We start from the raw sequence: 21,346 nt of genomic DNA, 5'->3' as shown, positions 1-21,346 counted from the left end.
GAACTCCGTAGGAGTGGGAGGTATTAATCCATTTTTCTCCGAGGTCCCCTTTCTTCTTTCAGTTCCTTCCTTCGGGTTCCAGGGTCAGAACCCACTGGGTCCCGCCCCCCCGCCGCACTCCCTAAACATGCCGCAAAGTGTGTGGGGGCACCTCAGCCCCCTGGCAGGATGAGTCATCGTGGCCTCCCAAGACGAGACATTTCCCCCGCTCCCAACTCATCCCGGTTGCATTTGCGTCATCAGCTCCACCTGACTGCACTGCAGAGCCAAGCGATGACGCCAGCACCGGGGCACTCTCGGCAATGGCTGCTGTCTGAGGCTCAGCTCCTTTGCTGCCGCCTGCTGAATGGACGGGATGCGCTTCCGGGATCTGCGCTGCTCTCGCTCTAATCACCGTCGCGCTCTTTGCTGAATGGAAGACTCCCGAGTGCGGAATGCTAATTGTTATTCTAGCGACAGGGAGGCGAGCGTGGCAGCTCTGCGCTTGGCTGTCTGTTCCTGTGCAACAATCAGCTGCCTGTTGCAGCACAGAGAGCTGTACTCAGAGCGCTCCTCAGCAAGCCGCAGTAGCTCTGCTTCCCAGGGACGATCGACTGCCACCCCAGCGCTATAAAGAGCTCCTGGCTCCAGCGATCATTTTCTTCTCCATTGCTGCTGGCCAAGGAGTTTATTCGTGAAGTTCATATCTACAGTAGATGTAATACAAGCACCTTACTTAAGCAACTGCTTGGCATTCCTTCTGCCTCCAGAAGAGACAGAGATTCTTCAGGCCTTTGGAACATCTGGGTGAACTTACCTAGCCTGGCGCCCTTAAATTCTCATACAGTGGTACCTCGGGTTACATACGCTTCAGGTTACAGATTCCGCTAACCCAGAAATAGTGCTTCAGGTTAAGAACTTTGCTTCAGGATGAGAACAGAAATCGTGCTCTGGCGGCGCGGTGGCAGCAGGAGGCCCCACTAGCTAAAGTGGTGCTTCAGGTTAAGAACAGTTTCAGGTTAAGAACGGACCTCCGGAACGAATTAAGTACTTAACCCGAGGTACCACTCTATCTTAATTTTGGAATGTAGCCCCCTCCTCTCAAAACGAACATACCAGGGCAAGCATAATTCAGCCTTCAAGACTAATCATGTTTAGGAGGTTGGGCTTCGTTGGCTAGTGTCCAGAGGAGTGGCTAGGGGGGGTGGGGGGCAGGGCACACTGGGCGCCACACCGGGGGGCCGGCGCTTACCGGGGGCCCTCATGTTTCTCTCCTGGGAGTGCTGCCTGCCTAGTTCATCTCCTTTCATTGGTGCCGTGCATTCATGATGACAATTTGTGCATATGGTAGTATCAGGGTGGGGCACTTTTGCACGATCCCACCTTCAAGGTTTCGGGGTGGGCATCCTGCTTTGCTTCCAATCAGTGTGTGTCCTGTGACTTCCTGCTGAAACCCTGTGCAAATATTTGGAGGGCAGGGGCTGGTCTTGCGCTCCTTGTGCTATTGTGCATCTGTTCAAACCCTGACGCCAGTAAGGCAATAGCTTTGGCAAAAATCAACTCATCAAGAGGAGTGATGTGTGGGCAGGTCAGTATAAATCCACCACAGATGCATTGGGATTGTAGAATACTTCCTGCAAAGAGCACATGTTTGGCAGGCCACCCAGTTCCAAACAGCTCATCAACAGGCTGCCAACGGTGGGTCTGTGGCACAGGACTCATTTTATCCACGTGGAAACAAGGGAAGATGAGAAGCCAAGGCTCCACTAACTAAAACATTCTCTTTATATACCATAAAGACTATGTTTTGTTTCCAGTGAAGGGAAAGTAAAAGGTGGGAAGGATATTGATTAAAATGCAGTCATGGGGCATCTTCCGTTCCAAAGGACAACCAAAGCACAGCTGAGGGGGTTCTCTGAGAGAAGAGAAGTGGGGCACATTATACTCTTTTTCTGATGCCTCCTGGGTCACTCCTTGTTCATTCCTGTTAGCGATCTGTTTTGTTCTTTCTTCTTCACCTCTGACCAGATGTCAGACAGGTCCTGGATAAACTGCTGGATCTGAGAACAAAGAGGATGAACATCCGATTAATACAAGCAGAGGGGAGCCATCACAACAGCATAGGCTGGAACTGAGAGCTACTTTGGGATTTTTATTAATTTTTATTATTTCAGTCTTTATTAGTTTATAAACGACACACACAAAAACCACAAAACATAACTCACAAATAAAAAGAAAAAAGAACAATACAACATGGAAACACAAAAATATTTCAGCCACCAACTTTTGCCCTCCCTAGTGTGGGTTCTTTGTTTCCTTATTACTTGCCTCTATTTTTCAATAAACTCAACCTGTATTAAATCTAAAGTTTTAATGTGGGGACAATGTTCTTTTAAATATTGTCTATAAATCTCACATTCCTTTTTGAACTTTTGGGTCGATGGATACCTGATCTTCTCTGTCATATTTGCTAATTCCATATATTCAAACAGTTTAACCTGCCACTCTTCTTTTGTTGGAATTTTATCTCCTTTCCGTCCCTTGGCTATCAGCATTCTCACTGCAGTTGTTGTGTACATAAAAATCCTCTTTTTCTCTCTCAAAATGCCTGATGCCATAATGCCTAAGAGGAAGGCTTCAAGTTTTTTGATAAACGTTATTTTGAACAATTTTTTTAGTTTATTGTATTTAAGTTCCCAAAAGCTCTTTATTTTTTTACAACCCCACCACATATAGTACATTGTTCCCTCTAGTTCGCTACACCCCCAGCATAAATTTGAGTTGGTTTTGTACATTTTAGCCAATTTGCTGGGTGTGATGTACCATCTGTATAGCATCTTCATAAAGTTTTCCTTTATAGTAAAGCAAGCCATAAATTTCAGTTCATTTCTCCATAAATTTTCCCATTCTGTCATCTGTATATTGTACCTAATGTCCTTCGCCCACTGAACCTTAACCGATTTTACTTCCTCTTCTTTTAAAGGAGAAGAAAGCTACTTTGGGATTAAATCGGGGCTGCTGGTCTGGAGGATAGAACTCTTGCTAGAACTATGGACTATGGGGCTGGTGGGGGGCAGCAATGTCCAAACTACACTGGAGAGAGAACATGCTATAGCACAAGAGCCATCAATTCACCACTGTTTCCAGCTTACTGTGTTTCATTTCCAGATACATTCTGGATGAACCAGATATAAGCCCTCCCAATTGTATCTCCTTGTCACAACATGGCTTGATGGGCCTCAAACAATGAAGGACTGAAGACTTTATGCTCAGCTTGCAAACAGAAATGGCCCACTCACAAGCAACCATCTCAGGGGGCAGAAACGCAAGAGTGCCCTCAGGGCACTCAACCCCATGTGTATTTTGTGGTTTTGTATTTTGATTTTGTTCTGTGAACCGCCCTGAGACCTTCGGGTATAGACTTAAAAGCACTGCCAGACCCTGGAGAGGAGAGGTGGAGAACTCAGGACACGTGTACCATATCCAGCTGCTTGTGTGTGTCCTCCACGGGCACCATTAAAGCCTCCTTCATCTGCTTGGCTACACTCTGGAAGAGATTCAAAGTGGCCATCTTGATGGTACCCAGCATCAATGTTTTCTTCGCAGCCGTATTCTGGATATGGGCCCAACGTGACTCCTGCGGAGAAGGCAGAGGCATCGAAAATGAGGTTTCGATGGACGTGACTAGTATGCTGCTACTTTCCATGTTAAAAGTGCCCCGAACTTCATTTGGGGGAGATGGGCTCAACACAACTTGCCTAGCAACCAGCCTAAGATGCCTCTCTTATGTTTTGCATTTCCATTGTGCAATCTGATCTGTCGCATACAAAGCCCTTTCAGCAAAATGTTCTGTGTTATTGTCTGCCTGTCTGCCTCCCCCCCATGGAATGTTGGTTCAAATGCTAAGAAGTTTGTTACTAGGCAGAAATGGGCAGCCCCAGTTAGGGTTCATGGCATCATCCTGCCTTGTCCTGCTGTAGTTAGTCGTTCAAACACAAGCCCAGCATCTTTCTTTTCCCTCCCTAAACTGTAAGATATTCACCATTGCCAAAGATGGTGGTAAACGTTCTCTGGCTACCACTAATGAGGTTTAAAAATGAAGTAGCTCCCTCCTTCTGTCATTTCTTCCTGATAAAGAACACATATGGTGGTCTGGAATGGCTCCTGAGACTCCCTAATAGCTCAGCTGGTTAGAGTGTGGTGTTGATGTTGCCAAGTTTGCAGGTTCGATCCTGGTAAGGGACTGCTGCATATTCCTGCGTTCAGGGGTGAGGTGGGGTTTGGACTAGATGATCCTCAGGGTCCCTTCCAATGCTATGATTCTCTGAATACTCCAGCCCCATTTGCGCTATGTTTTGAAAGCAGTATCATGCCACTTTAAGCAATCATGGCTTTCCAAAAGAATCAAGGGAACTGCAGTTTGTTATTGTTGCTGAGAGTTGTTTGGAGACCCTTATTCCACTCACAGTCCCCAAAGTTCCCCAGGAAAAGGGACTGACTATTAAACCACTCAGAGAACTGTAGCTCTGTGAGCAGATTTTGGCTCCAGGCCTCAGATTCCCTATCCCTGATTTCGAGTGATACAGTGCCATGTGCTAGCCAAAATGCCCTGCCCACTGCCAAACAGGTAAATGGCTCCCAGTGATGCCCAGTGGATTGCTGACCATTCTTGCCATCCTCTCTGGCTTAAGTGTTCACTGAGCCAGGGTTTGTCTGCAGCTAGTCCAGAGTATGGGTTCATGGCAGCGGATTTTAAGTTATGATTACACCGAGGTCTGGGATGAGAGTAAGCCTGTTAGGATATGCAGATAGTTCAGGAAGAGACAAAGATTCTGATCCATCCAGACTGGTTTCAGGCTTGCCATCGTATTACCATGTCAAAGCCCTCCATGCAAAGGAAGACATTTCCCCATCCCTACTCCTTACCCAGACGATGACATCGCTGCGGGCATGGTCGAAACGCAGCTGTAGGCGGGCTAGCTCATTGTTGTGCTGCAGCATCTCATCATCTTTTTCCTCCTTGTAGCGCGCCAGGCGGACTTTAGCTTGCTCAATCATCTCCATCCCCTCCTGTGCCGACTGCACAAGGTCCCGGTGCATTCCTACGAGGGTCTTGTAGCGACCGATGACCTCCCGGATCTCCTCAAACTACAGGGAATGCCTTGCATTACTGTCCTGAACCCTGAGATACCGATCTTCCCTTAGCCAATAGTCAATTCCAAATAGTAGCCCCTCAAGGATCACATCGTCTCCTCCCCATGACAGATCCTTGGACATGCAGGAACAGATGGGTGCCTGGCCACAGACACCATAGCGCAGCCAGCCAATATATTGGCTTAGGAAGCCAGCTATTATTGTACAGTGGGTATTTGACCACGGCTGTACTGCACTGTGCAGAACTACAGCTTAAAGGCAGCAAATAGGGGGACAAATGCTCATGATACAAAGTCACCACCATTGTTCATGAAACTGTGTAGATGCTTGAATAGCAGTTGCACCAATGATCCAGTTGTTCTAAACTTCAGATTCTAAAACTTAGTTTAGCATCAACTGTAGAAACTTCAGATTCTAGAACATGATTCTAGATTCTAGCATGAACTGTAGAGCCAGTGCTAAACCCAGTGCTTTTTTTCTGGGGGGATGCAGGGGTACACATACCTCTAAACATTTTGTGAATCTAAGTTTGGCCTCATTGAGGGGCAGTATTTTAATATGAGTAGGAAAATGAGAATTACCATAAACTTTTTTTTCAAAAAAAGAAAAAAGCACTGGCTAAACCACAGAGCCTAGGGCTTACCGACCAGAAGGTCAGCGGTTCGAATCCCCGCGAGGGGGTGAGCTCCCGTTGCTCAGTCCCTGTTCCTGCCAACCTAGCAATTTGAAAGCAAGTCAAAGTGCAAGTAGATAAATAGGTACCACTCCGGCGGGAAGGTAAACGGCGTTTCCGTGAGCTGCTCTGGTTTGCCAGAAGGGGCTTAGTCATGCTGGCCACATGACCTGGAAGCTGTCTGTGGACAAACGCTGGCTCCTCGGCCTATAGAGTGAGATGAGCACCACAACCCCAGAGTCGTCCACTACTGGACCTAATGTCAGGGGTACCTTTACCTTTACTTAATTCTGATCTGCATATTTCTGGTGGCACAGACAGAATCACAATAAGGTAACTGAGGTTTCTCCCACTCCCCACCTCAAGTGTTGGTCCTTTGTCCCCCTGCCTGCTTCTTTGGTTCTGCACACAGGCTACAGACCAAAGAACTGGACATCTGCTCTTGAGCTCCACCCTCAGAATATGTCTCCCATCTTAGCAGCCATACGTACCTCGGAGACCTCAACCACTTTCTCCAGGTACTTGTTGAAGATGGAGTATTGCTGTAGCTTGTTGTAGAGCTTCTGGTGCTGCTGCTTCAGAGCTGCCATCTCTATCTTGGCCTTGGCCAGCTCTTTCACTCGCTGCTTCTTTAGTTCCCGCTCCTTGTTGGCTTTCTTCAGGGCTCTGATCCGTTTCTGGTCATTCTCCTAATGGCCCCATGTTGGACCCCACCCCACATACCATTGAAAAGGAATCAAGACAAGATGCAGAGTCTATAAGGCTGTCAGAAGTGCATAGGAAGTTGCCCTGTACCCTGTCAGGATATTTGCCCATCTAGCCCAGTAATGCCTGCTAGTACTGTTCTGGAGGCAGAGGCAGTGCTATAACTAGCCATTTCTTTGACCAAGGCTGCGATTGAACATGAGACCTTATGCACACAAACCGTGTGCTCTACCACTGAGCTATGATCTCTCCCGACACCATGTCTCCATCTGAACCAGCATTGAATTGAGCTAGGAAATGGAGGTACTGCTTTAAAAGTACCACTACTGAAATTCTTGGCATTCAAACTGAGTCTACTCAGCATCTGGTGTGCAAAAATTCAGCTGGCTGATGGAGCCAATGTGGCTTGATCTTCTCCACTGCTAGCAGTAGTCAATGCCTGAATATGGTTTGCTTGGGTTAGCCTGCAGAAGCCTCAGCTATGGCACTTTGCATAGCCTGCTGCATTTATTGAGTCTCTGGTAACCTTCCACAAGCTGATATCTAGACTGTCCTCTACATTTGGAAGACAAGCTCACTAATTCAATGTTGAAAATAAAACACGATGTGATTTAAATACCTGGTGATTGCATTAAATGAATCTTGTATATTTTGTGTCCTTGCCCAGGTTATGCCCCCTATCACTCCACCTAAGTTAAACTGGGATAGTTTCAGCTAGGATAGCTCAATCGGTTGGGCATGAGACTCTTAATCTCAGGGTCATGGGTTTGAGTCCTACATTAGGCAAAAGATTCCTGCACTGCAGGAAGTTGGACCAGATGACTCTCGTGGTCCCTTCAAGCTCTACAATTCTACGATTCTACTATTGGGTGAAGAGCAACTAGCCTGTGTACATATGCGTAGCTCCAGGCATATCACAATCAGGCCTGTGCTGTGCTTAAATAGGGTGGAGGTCTTATAATGTAAGAGCCAGAGAATTGCAAGAAGCAAATACCTGTATGAATTGCTCGAATTTCCGAATATATGCTTTCAACTGAATCTCCTTAGAACCAAGTTCCTCCCAACGATTGTTCAGGGCTTCCATCCTTGTCTTGAATGCCTGAAAGGTTCACAGAGGGAAGAGACCAGTAGGACATCTGACTCCAGTAGATCAGACTGGTGCCTTTGAGATATTTTGGACTACAGCTCACACTAGTCCCTATTAACCATTCTGATGCTGATGGAAGCTAAAATTCAAAATATTTGGAGGACACCTGGTCAGGGAAGGCTGCAGTAGTCTTCTTGTTCTGTTAGGAGTCGGAAGACTGTGTTGCCTCCTTCTTTTCTCTCAAGTTACAGAGAGCCCAAAACGTCAAAGAAATTAGCATCCTGGCCAGGTGGATCAGAAGGTGTTTTGATAGCAAATAGGGAAAACATGTGCAATTTGCTGCCAATAAGCCATGTAGTTCTGTGGTTTTGAAGTGGCTGGTGACAAATGAAGGTAGAGCTGGTCATCAGGGATACAGACGCAGTAAAGCAGGGCGTCTCCTCACCTCCTTTTGTGCCTCCATGGCCTGGTGCACCAATTTGGCTTCTTTTTTCTTCTCCAGGAGCCGAATGGAGGGAGATGGGGACTCCTCCTCAGATACTGGGAATTTCCTAATAAAAGAGAAAAAGAATTTTCCCATGAAGAGTGCAGATATATTTCTAAGTCATAGGACCTGTGAGCTAGGTAGGTTTTGTGCAGCTCACACACCTTAGGATGAAGGGGCAGAATGATAGAATATCCTGTTTGTGCAAAAGTGCCTGGATCAAGCCCAGAGATGAGTTTCAGTCAGAAAACAGACAAGGGCTCCAAACTACAAGGTCTACAAGGAGCAACAAGAAAATGGGGCTTGGATTCAATTTAGATACCCAGCAAGAGAAAGGGGTTTGGAGGAAGGAAACGAAACTTTAGTGGCAATAGTGGAAGAAAGGGAAATGAAAGCAGTGAATGGAACATGAGACAGACGAAGAAGGATGTTGGAAAGGAAAAGTGAACAGCTAATCATGGAGCCAAGAAGAGAGGAAGCTATGCTTGTTTTAGTACTGGGTGGTCTGGTTAGTTGCCGAACCACTTGGGAACAGGGGTACAGCACCATCCAGGGAAGTATCCTGCAACAATTAGAATTAGGATTATTTGAGCATGCCAACAAGTGTATAAATAGTGATAATCCAGTAGATGCTATATATTTGAAAATACAAAAAGTGCTTTACAAAGTCCCTCATCAAAGGATCCAAAGGATCAAACTACATGTGACATAGAGATTTATGTTCAGGATCTCCTACATTTTTTTAAAAAAAGTTAATGGCAGCAGATGGATGTTACAATCAGGACCATAGCACTGGAGGTGAAGTTAAAATCCTCCTCATTCAATTTTCCAGTATAGGGGGCTGTTACCTTCATGTCTAGTTTGGGTAGGCTTCAGGGAATCCGATCCCTCCCCTGGTGGCAGCCAAAAAACAGACAAACAAGAAGAGTTCTTAGCACGTAATTTATTCAGTATTTACAGAGAGACACAAATGAATGCAGTCTTTATTAAATAATGGTGTTGCTCTGAATAAATTCCAACCCCCTCTGTCACTCCTATGTTATCCCTGTGCCAGCTGATCTGAGCTTTCTGTTCTACTACTCGCAATGCTTGCCTAGTCCTAGTCCTGGGAGAGGGTGGCTCAGGAATGCTTTCCAAAGACACTGAGACTGTCAGCTTTCTCTCCCCCAGTGCTTCTTCTTCCTGCTGTTCTTCTCCCAATATTTCCCAGCTTTGCCCCTCTGCAGCCTCTAAACTATGGCCTTCTGCAAACCACTGTTCTAAATCTATACTGTCCTCCTGTTCTTGGGAAGGTTCAAGAGGACTGAGGCAGCCCCCACCATTCTTCCTCAGTCCAGTCCCTGATTTAGACTTTCCAGATGCACCTGGCCAGCTGTTGCTGGAACCAGGAAGCTGGTAAGACCTTGGACCCTTTTATTAAAAGTGTGTGTGGGGGGGGGTGAAGCAGGAGAACCTAGAAGGGGTAAGAAAGAAGAAGATACCAAAAACATGGGAGAGCAAAGAAGAAGACCATGGAGAGTAAAAGGTAGAATAGAGAGGAGCCCAGAGGAAGGTTCTTGCTGGAAGAGATGTGGCATTTAACTCACATCAGAAGTTTCAGCAACTTCTGTCCATACTGTATGCGGAAATACTCGCTCAGATCCTCTTCATCCATGGTGGTCATGATGCCTGCTCACTGGCTAGGCAATGCACCCCTAGCCCTTTTAAACCCAACACTCTACGCAGAGCTAGAGACACCCCTTTCCACCTCTCCTAATGCCTTGGGAGGAATCAGGCAAAGAGAGTCTGTTACAGTTGGGGCCACAGAACCTTCCAGAAGATGCAGAAGGGTTGCTTAGCAACCACAGGGCTGTTCTGCACTGGGAATGATGTAGGGTCCTATGTGAAGCTATCGTTCTCTTCTCGTGTGAAGGGTACCAGTAAATGCCACAATCCATCATTCCCTCTTGGAGAAGGACTGAACTGGCCAGGGAGATTGTGTGAAGTAGCAAGCATATCCTTTTAGCGGCCAGTGGTTTCAGAGTGGTCAGGATAACAGGAAGGAGTTGTCATTTAGAAAAATGGTCAAATTAACCTTTTCTGCTAGATGGAGGAGAGCATTAAGGAATCAAAACACACATAATGCTCTTTGAAACAACATTGTGGCACAGCACGAGTTCTGATTAGAGCTGAAAAGAAATTAGATTCACTTTATCCTATCCTCACTTTCTGAAACAATATGTGAACCGAAACACAAACAGCCTTTAAAATTCACGCATCTCCAAATTTTGTAATGCAGTTCTCCAGCTGAGCGATGGGGCGGGGTGTGTATGCAAACATTGGTATAAAGTGTGTACAGGAATGCATATATTAGTGAAAACTTCATGCAAATTCATTATACTACGCAAAATATATTCTCAAAGTTCAAAATGTGCCCACTGGCCCAAAGAGGATGGTTACCCCTGTTCAAGGTTGTTGTGTTCAGTTCCGTCCACCCTATTGTCTCACAGTTGCTATGGCAAAAATGAAAACTTTGATGGTGACAACCAGATTGATAGGATGATACTACATACAAGTCTGGGCTTTTGTGCAGATAAGCAAGAGTGATTACCATGGTGGCAACTTTGAAGTAGTGAAACTTTAACTGGTCTCTTCAGGTGCAAAAATATTTGAGACTGGGACAAGCTCCGTCAAGCCCTGAAGCTCCAAAAGGTTTCCTGGAGAGTGGAATGCATCTGCAAGGCTCCTACGCCGACTTCCTTGAGGTGTGTGGCTGATCATGCTGCAGAAATGCCAGCTAACCATCAACATTGTGTGGGTGCTTTTCAGCAAATCCTGGGATCTTGTCACCACAGAAATGTGCCCTTCCCTCACTGGAAGCATGAACAGCACGAGAGTGCCCAAGATTTGGCTGAGCAAATGTTATTACGCCAGCCCAGTGTAGTATCGGCATCCTTCACCCCAACCCATTGTGGATTGGGCACTGTCTGTGGTGGAAGTCTTGATCATTCCATCAGCTCTGCTGTGTGTGGTAGGCCAGCTCCATCAGATCTCATCTCCCCTCAGCTGTCATGTGGGGTCAGCCATTCCATCAGGCTACCATAGCAAGAGATTAGAAGCAGGGCTCATTCATCAGCTTTGTTGAAAACCAAACTCCGTCAGGCACCTCCTAACCCTGAACTGTGCCAGCTGGTCATTTTAAGAACAGCTGTTTAAGAATTGGTGCCTGAGTTTGATTTTTATTTTCCTCTTCTCTCCCTGTCCTTTCCCCCTTGTGTGTCATTCCCCCCCCCCAACCATTGTAAGCCTGTAGGCAGTGACCTGTTTCAATTAACTGCATGTTAAACCACAGAGCCTAGGACTTGCCGATCAGAAGGTCAGCGGTTCGAATCCCCGCGACGGGGTGAGCTCTTGTTGCTCAGTCCCTGCTCCTGCAAACCTAGCAGTTCAAAAGCATGCCAAAGTGCAAGTAGATAAATAGGTACCACTCCAGCGGGAAGGTAAAGGGCATTTCCATGCGCTGCTCTGGTTTGCCAGAAGCTGCTTAGTCATGCTGGCCACATGACCTGGAAGCTGTATGCCGGCTCCCTCAGCCAATAAAGCGAGATGAGCGCCGCAACCCCAGAGTCAGTCATGACTGGACCTAATAGTCAGGGGTCCCTTTACCTTTACATTAAGCCACTCTGGGAGCCTTTTAGACCAAAGAGTGAACTCCAAATAAAATAAATAATCATAATAAGTATTCCCCAGGGCTGATCTAGTCATACTGTCCTTGTGTTTTCACGTGGGCTGCAGCAAATGCCTTTACACTGGGGCTGAGCCTGAATTCTCCTGAAGTCAGTGATGGAAAAGTTTTGGAGCATTACCTCACGATGAAGTGGAAGCCACAGCGGGTTAGCTTGAATTGTCTTGTGCTTCACCCTTCTCTCCCAGTGTCTTTACATCTTCTCCCTGACTGAGCGCTCGGCTCTTGGATACAGTGTGTGCTTTAAAAGCTCAGCTTCTTTTTCTTAGGTTCTCCATGGCAACTGCATCAGCACCCCATGAATAAATTACCTCTCTGACACAACATCGCTTATTAGAATAGAGAAAATGCCATTTCTGAGTCATGTCTTTCTGATGGGGCCTTTTGTCTCTTCCTTCATTCTTCTGTCTGCCCAGTTCTCTGTGTGAAGAGAAAGTCAGCCAGACAGTTTGCCTTGGGGTGAGCAGAATGTCCCTCTCCAGGCCATGGGTGACTTCAAAGGGCAGTGAGAGTTTCCTGTACTGGCCTTAGTGTGGAGGATGCCATGGTAGGGAACAGACACTGTGGGTTGGCTTGCTTGTCTACAACCCTTTTCTTAAACCTAGTCCTCTACGGCTCTTGAATTAACCTCCCCTCCATCACCCACATACGCATCCTGCAGTTCTCAGTTAGTCTCATCTTTATCCCTCCTAAGTGTTGTCCTGCCACAACATTGCAGAGGGGAGATCGTTTTGTCACGCAGAAATGTTTGTGCTGAATCATAATAGCAGGCCCTCCAAGTGTCCCTAGTTTCCAGCGACTGTCCTGAATTTACAGAAGCAGTCCCAGTTTCTTGCTTGATCCTGGAATGTCCCGCTTTTCCTTAGGACATCCCTATTTTCTTCAGAGGAATGTTGGAGGGCATGGAGTTATGTGACCCCTGAGCCAAGAAGATAAGTAACTATACAGACTTTAGAAGACATCTGAAGGCAGCCCTGTATAGGGGAGTTTTTTCATGTTTCATGTTTTATTATGTTTTTATATATGTTGGAAGCCGCCCAGAGTGGCTGGGGCAACCTAGTCATATGGGTGGGGTATAACAACAATAACAACAGCATCCTCCCCATCCCATTTTTCTTTTGTGTCATATCTTTTAGGTTGCAAGCCTGTGGGAAGGAACTGCCTTATTTTTAATTGATTGTACATGAATCAATTGAGAGACCTGTGTGTAAGTAGGTGTGCTTTTTCTAGTCTCAGGATTCCAGGTTAATCGGTGTTGACTACAAATGAAAGATTGGAACTCTGCACAGAGAACTGTCCCATTTGACAGTTTTCAGCCTGTTGTGAGCTAAAAGTTCAGAATGTCAGGAGGAGAAAACTGGGGGAAGAATGCTGCAGTTAAATGTTGCAATAGAAGCACTTCAGTAACTCAGTGGAATTGTTTGTTTGGGAGGTATTGTGTGTCATATTGTGCATTCTGAGTTGTTGCAATCATCACAGTGGCAGACCAATTTGTTTAAACTGTCTGTCCTGTTGCTACTAAGTGAGAGCAAGGGCCTAATTTTAAGGTTGCAATGGGTAAGGAGAGTTGAATCTCCCTGCAACATAACTCCCAACAATTCATTGCCATCTCCCACCCCAAAACTGGCCTCTGATGTCAGAAGCCAGCTCACATACCTGGGAGAGGGCTGCTAGGAGGTGAGTTTGGGGACGGCTCATCTCCAACCTGTGCACACATTTTGCACTTAAAAGCAATGCTCCCATTATGTAGGGAACAAAATGCATAAGCCTCACCAGCTGAGTCCCCACCCCAGTTTTAGCTAATCACACCCTCCAACACTCTAACAAGACAGTAACTAAGAGGGCCATTTGAAACCAGAAGAGGGTAGCCTCTGAATTTGAGCACTGCTTAAAATCTGAAACAGTCTCCCATTGTCATGTGCAGCTTTTGCTTCAAATTTCTCCATCTGTGATTAATTACTGAACCTTAATGGCTTTTCGCATCTATGATCAAACAAACTGGTGAGAGGCAAAAAGCTGGATTCTGTGACCTTTGCTAGAGATTAAAATTCAATAAAATAATAATAGTGGTGAGAATACCAAGGCATTTGACTCCTGTCTCCTTCAACTTACCAAGTGTGCAGTCCTACCAAAACATTCTCCTGGGTTTCAGCCAAAATGTTTCACCCCTGCAGGCTTATATTTTTTTCCTTTCCTCCATGTTATATTCCATACAATTTTGTACAGTTATAAATGATGCCTTTGAAATTCCCTGTAACCTAGGTGGGGTTTACTATTTTTATTAATAATAATTCTGAATCTTATATTAACTCAAACAGATAAAGCAGGGAACTGAAGTACCGTACATGTCACAAAAACAAATACAAACAATAGCTCCCCTTGTTCCTACCATAATTATATAAGACACAAATCTGGGAACACACAAAAGTAGGGAAGAAAAAGGCTGTGGATAGCAATAGAGCAGTTGAACTAAGTTTATTATTGAGATCACCACCATACTACCAGTTTAGAAGAGCATTTCCATTCCATAAAGAGGATGATTTTTTTTTTTTGCAGATTGCAACCATTCTGTACGTCATGGGTAGCCAACATGGCAACTTCCATCATTCTTTGGCTATTGGTGATGCTAGATGAGGCTGATGGGATTTGGAACCCAACCACATCTAGGAGGCCACAGGTTTCCCACCCCTGACATTACACCTTCCTTTCCATTTGGGGCATTGTCTGGCGGTTCATTCAAAGTAGGTGAAAGAAACAGATTAAACTCAAGAGGCTGAATTTTCATAGGTAGACAATTAGGTCTTATAACATATTCATGCAAGCAGGCTCTGGCTGGAGACCACTCAGTTCATCCCTAGCATGGTTCTTTCTACACTAGAGATTAAAAACATACCAAGGTAAAGACGAATTCTCCCTCAGTTGTGTTCCACCTGCAAAATGCCACATGGTGGGGCTGTTGCAAGGCATCCTTGCCTTGGCTGGAATATATTTGTAAGATTTATTTATTTATTGCTCAATAAATACTGAGTAGGGTTGTTGTTGTTGTAGCTGTGTTGTTGGCAAGAGGCTGTTTCAAGGTCTTACTCTTGAAATTTGCTATTTTTGAGCTCTGTATAAGTCTAACTCAGCTATTGTGGGAGCAGCAGCCAGGAGAAGGTGTGTATGAAGGAATAGAGAACGATCCTCTTATACTAGAATGTCAAGAAGGAAAGAGAAAGGGCCTTTCTTTGGAATGGATGCCAAACAGAATAGAACTGGGAGGGAGAGAAAGGTGGAGTGAGTTGCTAAGAAGTTCCCACACTTGTCATTTCAGAAACAAACATCAGAAACAGTGTCTGATTTCTCTCTCTTTCCAACAGTTCTGAGATAACATGTCATGTTGAAGATGGGTTTCTTCTGTCTTGGAGTTTGGACCCACAGTATCAAGGCCCTGACCATCCATACACACTGAGCCTGGAATTATTCTCCAACTCAAGATTCCTGAAGTCAAGGACAGGGGCAGAAAATGCTGTTTCTCATGCTTTTGCTAGGAAGGACAAACCCAAGGATGAGGAATCTGTTGGTGGACTTCAGCTTCCACCATTCTTGCCCATTGGCTATGCTGACTGGGACGGATGGGATTTAGAGTCCAAGAACATCTGAAGGGTACCATGTTGGCTAACTCTGCTGTATACTATATGCTTAATCAACTGGCGACCACAGAGTTCCAGCTAGGTAAATGCAGGAAAGATAGCTACGCCTGTTTTTAATCAGTGCAGGTTTTATAGAGAAACCTCACTGAGTCTTTGGGGAGACTGGACTGGAACTTGCCACAGCAGTGGCCTGCATGTCTTTGATTTCCCAAGTCTTTTTAAACACCGGCACTCCCTGGCACTCCCCCCCCCCCAAATCCATACAGCAATTGTGAGTCTGAAAACTATGAATGATTGCCAGCTGCTAGTTGGAATCTTCAGAAATGTGCCAATTCATCCTTCCTCTTCTCTCTTTGTTAAATCCTATCCCTCCCCTCCTCTGCCCCATCTTAAGAGCATGGAATACAAAAAAGCTGCCTTCTACCAAGTCAGAACCCTGGTCCATCTAGTTTAGTATTGCATACACTGACTGGCAGCAGCCCTCCAAGATTTGAGGCAGGGGACATTCCAAGCCCTAGCTGGAGATGCTGGGAGGATTGAACCTGGGACCTTTTTGAGCTTCTTGTGTACACACAGTGTAGAATTTGCCCTGGATGTAGATTCTGAAATATAGCCCTTTCTCCAGAGAGTTAGGAATATGCAAGACACAGCTGTAGAGGAGGAAACTGCTGCCAAGAATAAAATTCCTGGTAAACATTCCTGTATTGCTTTAATTAAAGCACAACTCAGCTCACAACATCAGAAGAACAGAGGAATGAAAGGGGAGCACCCACTGATGCCTGTTATGCTGCTACAGTATGGTGGGGGGACCTGAATATTCAGGAGTTTGCATTTGTGATTTGCTTTCTTCTGATAAAGCACTTAAGCTTTTTGCACAACACTGCAAGACTTGTGGCTTTTAGGAGCACAATTACCCCTGCTTCGTTCTCATTCGGACTCCTTCCAGTGGCAGATAGCAGAGTTGCTGGCAGCACTATATTCTTGCTGCTGAACATCCTTTGTAACGACACTGACATTAACAGCAGCGCTCGCCCCTTTGTATCCCTTCTGATGGTGCCACTTATCAACTGGACTTAAAAGAGCCTGGGACAAGCCACTGCGTCAGCTAATGGAAAGCCACTTTCCTGAAGAATTGCTTCGGAGCAGGTGCAGGGGGCTAGGGTCTTGTTGGTGTAAATCAGTTTATCTCTGTTATAGTCAATGGGTTTCGCTCAGGTATAGGTACAGATTGGGTTGTCAGTGGCTCATGGAGAGTGCATTCAAAGAAAAAGAGGGAAGGTAATAGTTCATTTTTGTTTGGAAAACAGATTCAGCAGCAGGGGTATAAAGACTGCTACCACTGTTACTCTGGCTCATTGTGGAATTGTTCACCTAACCTCTGCATCTGGCCTGCCTGCAAATCCCTGGAAGCATTTGGAAGGGCCTTAGCTCAGGGAAGGGCCATTGTGCAATGACAGAAGCTCTCAGTGTCTGTCCCTGGTATCTTTAGGTAGGGCTGGGAAAGATTCCTGCCAGTCAACATAAACCAGGGCATCTTCAAACATGCAGCTAGACATGTTTTGTGCAGTGTCTTTGTTATTTTTTTCTTCCTTCTTGTCTCCTTCTCTCTTAATTCTTATTTTCTCTTCCCTCCTTCATGTTTTTTTCTTTTGGTTAAAAAATGGTTTGGGTACAGGCAGTGTGCTGGCTGCTTGTGCAGTGTGTGGGGGGAGAAGCTCAGAATAGAACTGGTGTAAACCAGCCTTCTCCCAGACCTTCATCAGTCCCAGTCTTGGAAGGCAGTTGTTGTAGATCAGAACATCTGGAGGACACATTTAATGGCCTTGATCTACTTAGGCAAAGTGAGCAGAGACCACATTGGCTTGCCAAATCTGATGGCAGAAGATGGACTTCCATTTTCTGGAGGAGGTGATGGAGGAGGCCACTGAATAGGAGCAGAAGCAGTCTCAAAACCATGAAAAACTCCTCATCGGGAGCCTGCGGTAGAGTTAAACAAACTGATTACCTTAGGCCCGGCTGCAGAGTCATTGCTGGGCAACATCTCCTCAGAGTAGCTCCTATCACCAGCAGTATGATTTAGCTTTGATTCCTGCATTGGAGAGGATTGGATGAGATGACCCTTGAGGTCCAACCAACCCTACAGTTCTATGATTCTCTGGTGCAGGGTCTGGAATGACTCACAGAATTCCTCAAGCAAGCCGGCATCTGCAGGGAAATGTATGCCACTACATCTGCAACCTTGGCACTTGGAGACATCTTGGTGGAAGCGTTCAAGGAAGGCTGCTGTAGACCATACTAAGATAGATAAACCAGGGCTGATATGGGGTAAATCAGCTTCCTGTGCTCCTTCTTCTGCCCCTCCAAAATGAGATATATTTTCTCATGAGATATATTTCATACTTATGATCCTTGGGGTGACGGCAGGAGACCAGAACAGGCTAAAGTCCTGGGAATATGTGGACTGTCAGGACAGTGTACACACCTGATCTATGAAATAGCAGTCACTGTTTTGTACCAGGTAGTGCTTTGCTACAGTAGCATAGTTCAGAGCATTGAACACCCACCCACACCAAATCTCAGTTCAGCCTTAAACAAACAAGTTGGTTTAATAAAGCGTATCAGCTTACCTGGGTTGTGTTTCTTCTACAAAGAGCTAAAATAGGACCCCATTAATAGCCACAGCAGTGATAGTGATGCTGTCTGCCCACTGACATTGACAGGCACCCAGTGACTTGTGGTGACTCATCTGCGAGGCTGCTTTAGACAAGAGGGTTTGCAAGTTTGAGCTTATGGAGGGTGATAGCTGCAGTGTCATCATTGCTTATGAGGCTGCACATTCTCACACAGATTCACAGGTCTCTTGATTGATTAAGCTGATCCTTCCTGCCATCACTTCCCTCAAGAGACTTTGGCACCAGCCGCCTTTGGCACCAACAGCCCCCAAATCCCATTTCCTTGCAAGACTGAGTTCACAAAGAAGCACTTCATGTGGATGGTGTAGTAAATTATTTGTTATGGGAATTTCGATGAACTGAGAAGGGAATATTTGACTACTGAATCTGATCCAGCTCACTGATCTTATGACCAACCTATTCCTTCATGCAACATGCAACCTGACTGTGTGCATCTTTACTCCAAAGTAAGTCCCAGTGTGTTTAATTAGGTTTTCTCCAAAGTACATGTGCACAGGGTTGCAGTCTAAGGCTGTGTGCACATGAATGGCTTTAAATGCTGTGAAGTCGTTTCCCCCCTGTTATTATTTCAGGTTGCATTTTATGTTGCAGTCTACATACGCCAGAATCTAGGCCCTGCAGAAAACCTTACATCTCTAACTATGGTAGATTTATTGTTCTGCATTTTAAGGATTATTACATAAACTGCTGTGGTGTGGTTTTTTTAATAGAGAAAGCAGGATATACATTTTCCATATACATAAACAAAATTTTCTTATTAGGTTGGTAATTCTAATTCTTCACACACGTCCAAAATCTTATTGCGATGAGAATTCTAAAATAATAAGATGCTGGATGGAGCTTAGAAGTTCAGCCTTACTCAATGCAATGTGAAGCGTTTTCCTGCATTCACTCTCCATCTCTGTGTGTCATTTAAACGTAAGCATACGTGGGAAGATCATTTTGACATTTCACTTTTTGTCTGAAAATGTCAAAGTTCTGCAATGCAGTTGTCCAGCTTTTCATCCTTCTAAAAGGGGTGGCAGCAATGGATCCCTTGTGAAATCACATCCCTTCTATAATGATAAAAGAATCTTGGATGCACCATCATGGGTAAGCAAAATAATATCTTAGTCCTGACACCATGGTGACAATAGCCTGGGAGTAACTTTGCCTGGGCACCCTTCAAAATCTGCAGTTTGAATAGATTGCTAAAAAAAATATGTCAGAGAAAGACGGAGTGTGGGTGGAAGCTAAAATACACCCACAGTTTGCCTCACACTTACAGAAGGCCTCACAAATTGCAATATTTTGAAATGTGATTTATTGACTACATCAGGAACATGTCGACACTAATTCCAAAACCTTTTGTTGTTATATTAGCTTGTGGAGTCATGGAATGGAAATTAATATATATTTTCTGGCAGCTGGAGCTACACATGGCAGATTGCTGAAGGCTGTTGTGCTGTGGTTTGATAAGGAATCCCCATAGAGAAAGCAGCAAGGCAGGCCAGAAGTTTCAGGACCACGGATAGCTGCAAGTGAGCAACTTGCTTCACCTAGACCAGGGGTCTGCAACCTTTAAGACAAAAAGAGCCACTTGGACCCGTTTCCGAAGAAAAAAAAACTGGGAGCCGCAAAACTCGTCATTATAAAAATAACTTTTTTGTCACTTTTTTATTATTTCTTTGTTTGACCCCTCAGAATTACTCCTCCTCATAGAAATAAACGTTAAATTAACAAGTTACCTTTGTGTGTGTGTGTGTGTGTGTGTGTGTGTGTCTGTGTGTGTGTGTGTGTTCTTCACTCCCCTTCATAACAGTGACCAGCGTACATGCCCCCTTTCAATGCAGTGACCAGCGTACATGCCCCTTACAATGTAGCGGGCGGGCGGGCGGGAAGGTGACGTCGGGACGGTGCGTGACTAACGTCACAGCCAGTACAGCACCCGCCACAGTGGGGAGTGTCGGGGCGCACAATGCGCCTCCTTCCCTCGCTAGTATCCGCCCCGGAGCCGCGGCAAAGGTGTAAAAGAGCCACATGTGGCTCCGGAGCCACGGGTTGCAGACCCCTGACCTAGACCTAAAGCACACAGAGGCCTTTAAAGCCAGACTAACTTTTCTAGGCTCTACCACATAAGTTAGGAACATTGACTTTTCAGGTGTTGCTGAACTACAACTACCGTTAGCATGTTCAATGAAGAAGGGTGATGGGAGATGTCAAACAACAACATAGATGAAATCATTTCTGTCTAGGAGGAGGAAAGGGAAGAAATGATTGTGTCTGCTATTAACTGATAGAACAATTATACACAATAATAGATCAAATTAACTGGAAGGTATCTGAAAGTAATATTTTCTAACCTCTTGTCTTTTAAGGGATATGCAGGTATATCTGGGGATGTGTGGGAGATTTTATTGTTTTGCAGATTATTTTATTTTAGGTGTCTAGTGAGTGGTGATGGGAATGGGGAGCAGGGATGGGGATCATGGTGCTGTTTCACTTACATCCACTGAACAAAAGTGGTTCCCCACATATCAAACTTGACTTACCCTCATCTGATGGAAAGAACCACGCTTGCCCATTAGGTTCATGGAGACGGTAAGCTCAAAGGTGTTTTCAGTGATTTCCCATCAAGCAGCTCTCTGATGCCTGCCATCTTGACAGCCTGAGGGTGGCTTGGTTCAGCACCCCTTACGCAAACTCAAGCCTGTAGCAGTTCTTGTAGAGACAAGGCTAAGGGTGGGGTCAAATCTCTTAACCTCTCCCTGATGAACCATCAGAATATCTTGGAGCTTAGGATGGGCTCTCCCCCCCCCTGCACATTCCACACTTCTTCCCTTGTCTGTGTTCACAATGGCCACCATATTTGCAGAGTGTCCTGACTGCACACAGAAACACAGCATGTTATGGGGCTTTCTGTGTGTTATAGCAGCAGGAGGGGAACTGCTTCCCTGTGGCATCATTCATGGCCTGCCTGCCACACTCAGAAGCTGAGCACCATGTGGCTTCTTCCCTCTCTGCCCTCAGTTCTAATTACTATGCTGGAAGCAAATTACTGCCTAGGAAAGACAGGAGCAACTGACCACATGGTGCAGAGCTGTTCAATGTTACAGCAGTGGTAGCTTCTTTAAAGGACTCAGGGCATATGGCTATGCAACAAATTTACATAAATTTGCATATTCATACGCACAAAGAGAGAGATCCATCAGAGGAATGGGAAAGAGACCCAGGGT

General features: G+C 45.4%; 1 protein-coding gene and 2 long non-coding RNA genes across 4 annotated transcripts; 1 reads left to right on the top strand and 2 right to left on the bottom strand.

The window, feature by feature from the left end:
• Positions 1-1,741: 1,741 nt before the first annotated feature.
• On the bottom strand, positions 1,742-9,885 carry CCDC42 (coiled-coil domain containing 42). The gene is made up of 7 exons (XM_080994016.1): positions 9,669-9,885; positions 8,044-8,149; positions 7,506-7,610; positions 6,298-6,495; positions 4,906-5,127; positions 3,458-3,616; positions 1,742-2,039 (listed from the first exon to the last, which is right to left on the bottom strand). Exons 1-7 carry the CDS (start codon positions 9,743-9,745, stop codon positions 1,947-1,949), a joined length of 960 nt encoding a protein of 319 aa, XP_080850142.1. The 5' UTR covers positions 9,746-9,885; the 3' UTR covers positions 1,742-1,946.
• A 59-nt stretch (positions 9,886-9,944) lies between these two features.
• On the top strand, positions 9,945-19,857 carry LOC308470820. Of its 2 annotated transcripts, XR_013982667.1 has the most exons (5): positions 9,945-10,385; positions 10,719-10,826; positions 12,943-13,013; positions 14,363-14,547; positions 15,166-19,857. It is a non-coding gene; the product is annotated as an uncharacterized lncRNA (long non-coding RNA). The 2 variants fall into 2 exon arrangements; XR_013982668.1 differs by having other exon boundaries at positions 9,945-10,826.
• Positions 19,418-20,338, bottom strand: LOC308470821. Its single transcript, XR_013982669.1, has 2 exons — positions 20,187-20,338; positions 19,418-19,669 (listed from the first exon to the last, which is right to left on the bottom strand). It is a non-coding gene; the product is annotated as an uncharacterized lncRNA (long non-coding RNA).
• Between the last annotated feature and the right edge of the window lie 1,008 nt (positions 20,339-21,346).

The sequence above is a fragment of the Podarcis pityusensis genome, assembly GCF_964106645.2.
Source record: "Podarcis pityusensis genome assembly, chromosome: 2".
In the NCBI taxonomy this organism is placed as follows: Eukaryota; Metazoa; Chordata; class Lepidosauria; order Squamata; family Lacertidae; genus Podarcis; species Podarcis pityusensis.
The sequence above is the reverse complement of the archived record's forward strand: the minus strand, read 5'-3'. Positions and strand labels throughout refer to the sequence as shown.

What these genes read in the sequence shown, in the direction of transcription:
- CCDC42 (XM_080994016.1), bottom strand. Translation starts at nt 9,745, where the DNA reads ATGACCACCATGGATGAAGAGGATCTGAGCGAGTATTTCCGCATACAG. An exon ending in AAGTTGCTGAAACTTCTGAT is followed by an intron (nt 8,150 to 9,668) that starts GTGAGTTAAATG and finishes CTCTTTTATTAG; the next exon opens with GAAATTCCCAGTATCTGAGG. An exon ending in AAGTGGTTGAGGTCTCCGAG is followed by an intron (nt 5,128 to 6,297) that starts GTACGTATGGCT and finishes CATTCCCTGTAG; the next exon opens with TTTGAGGAGATCCGGGAGGT.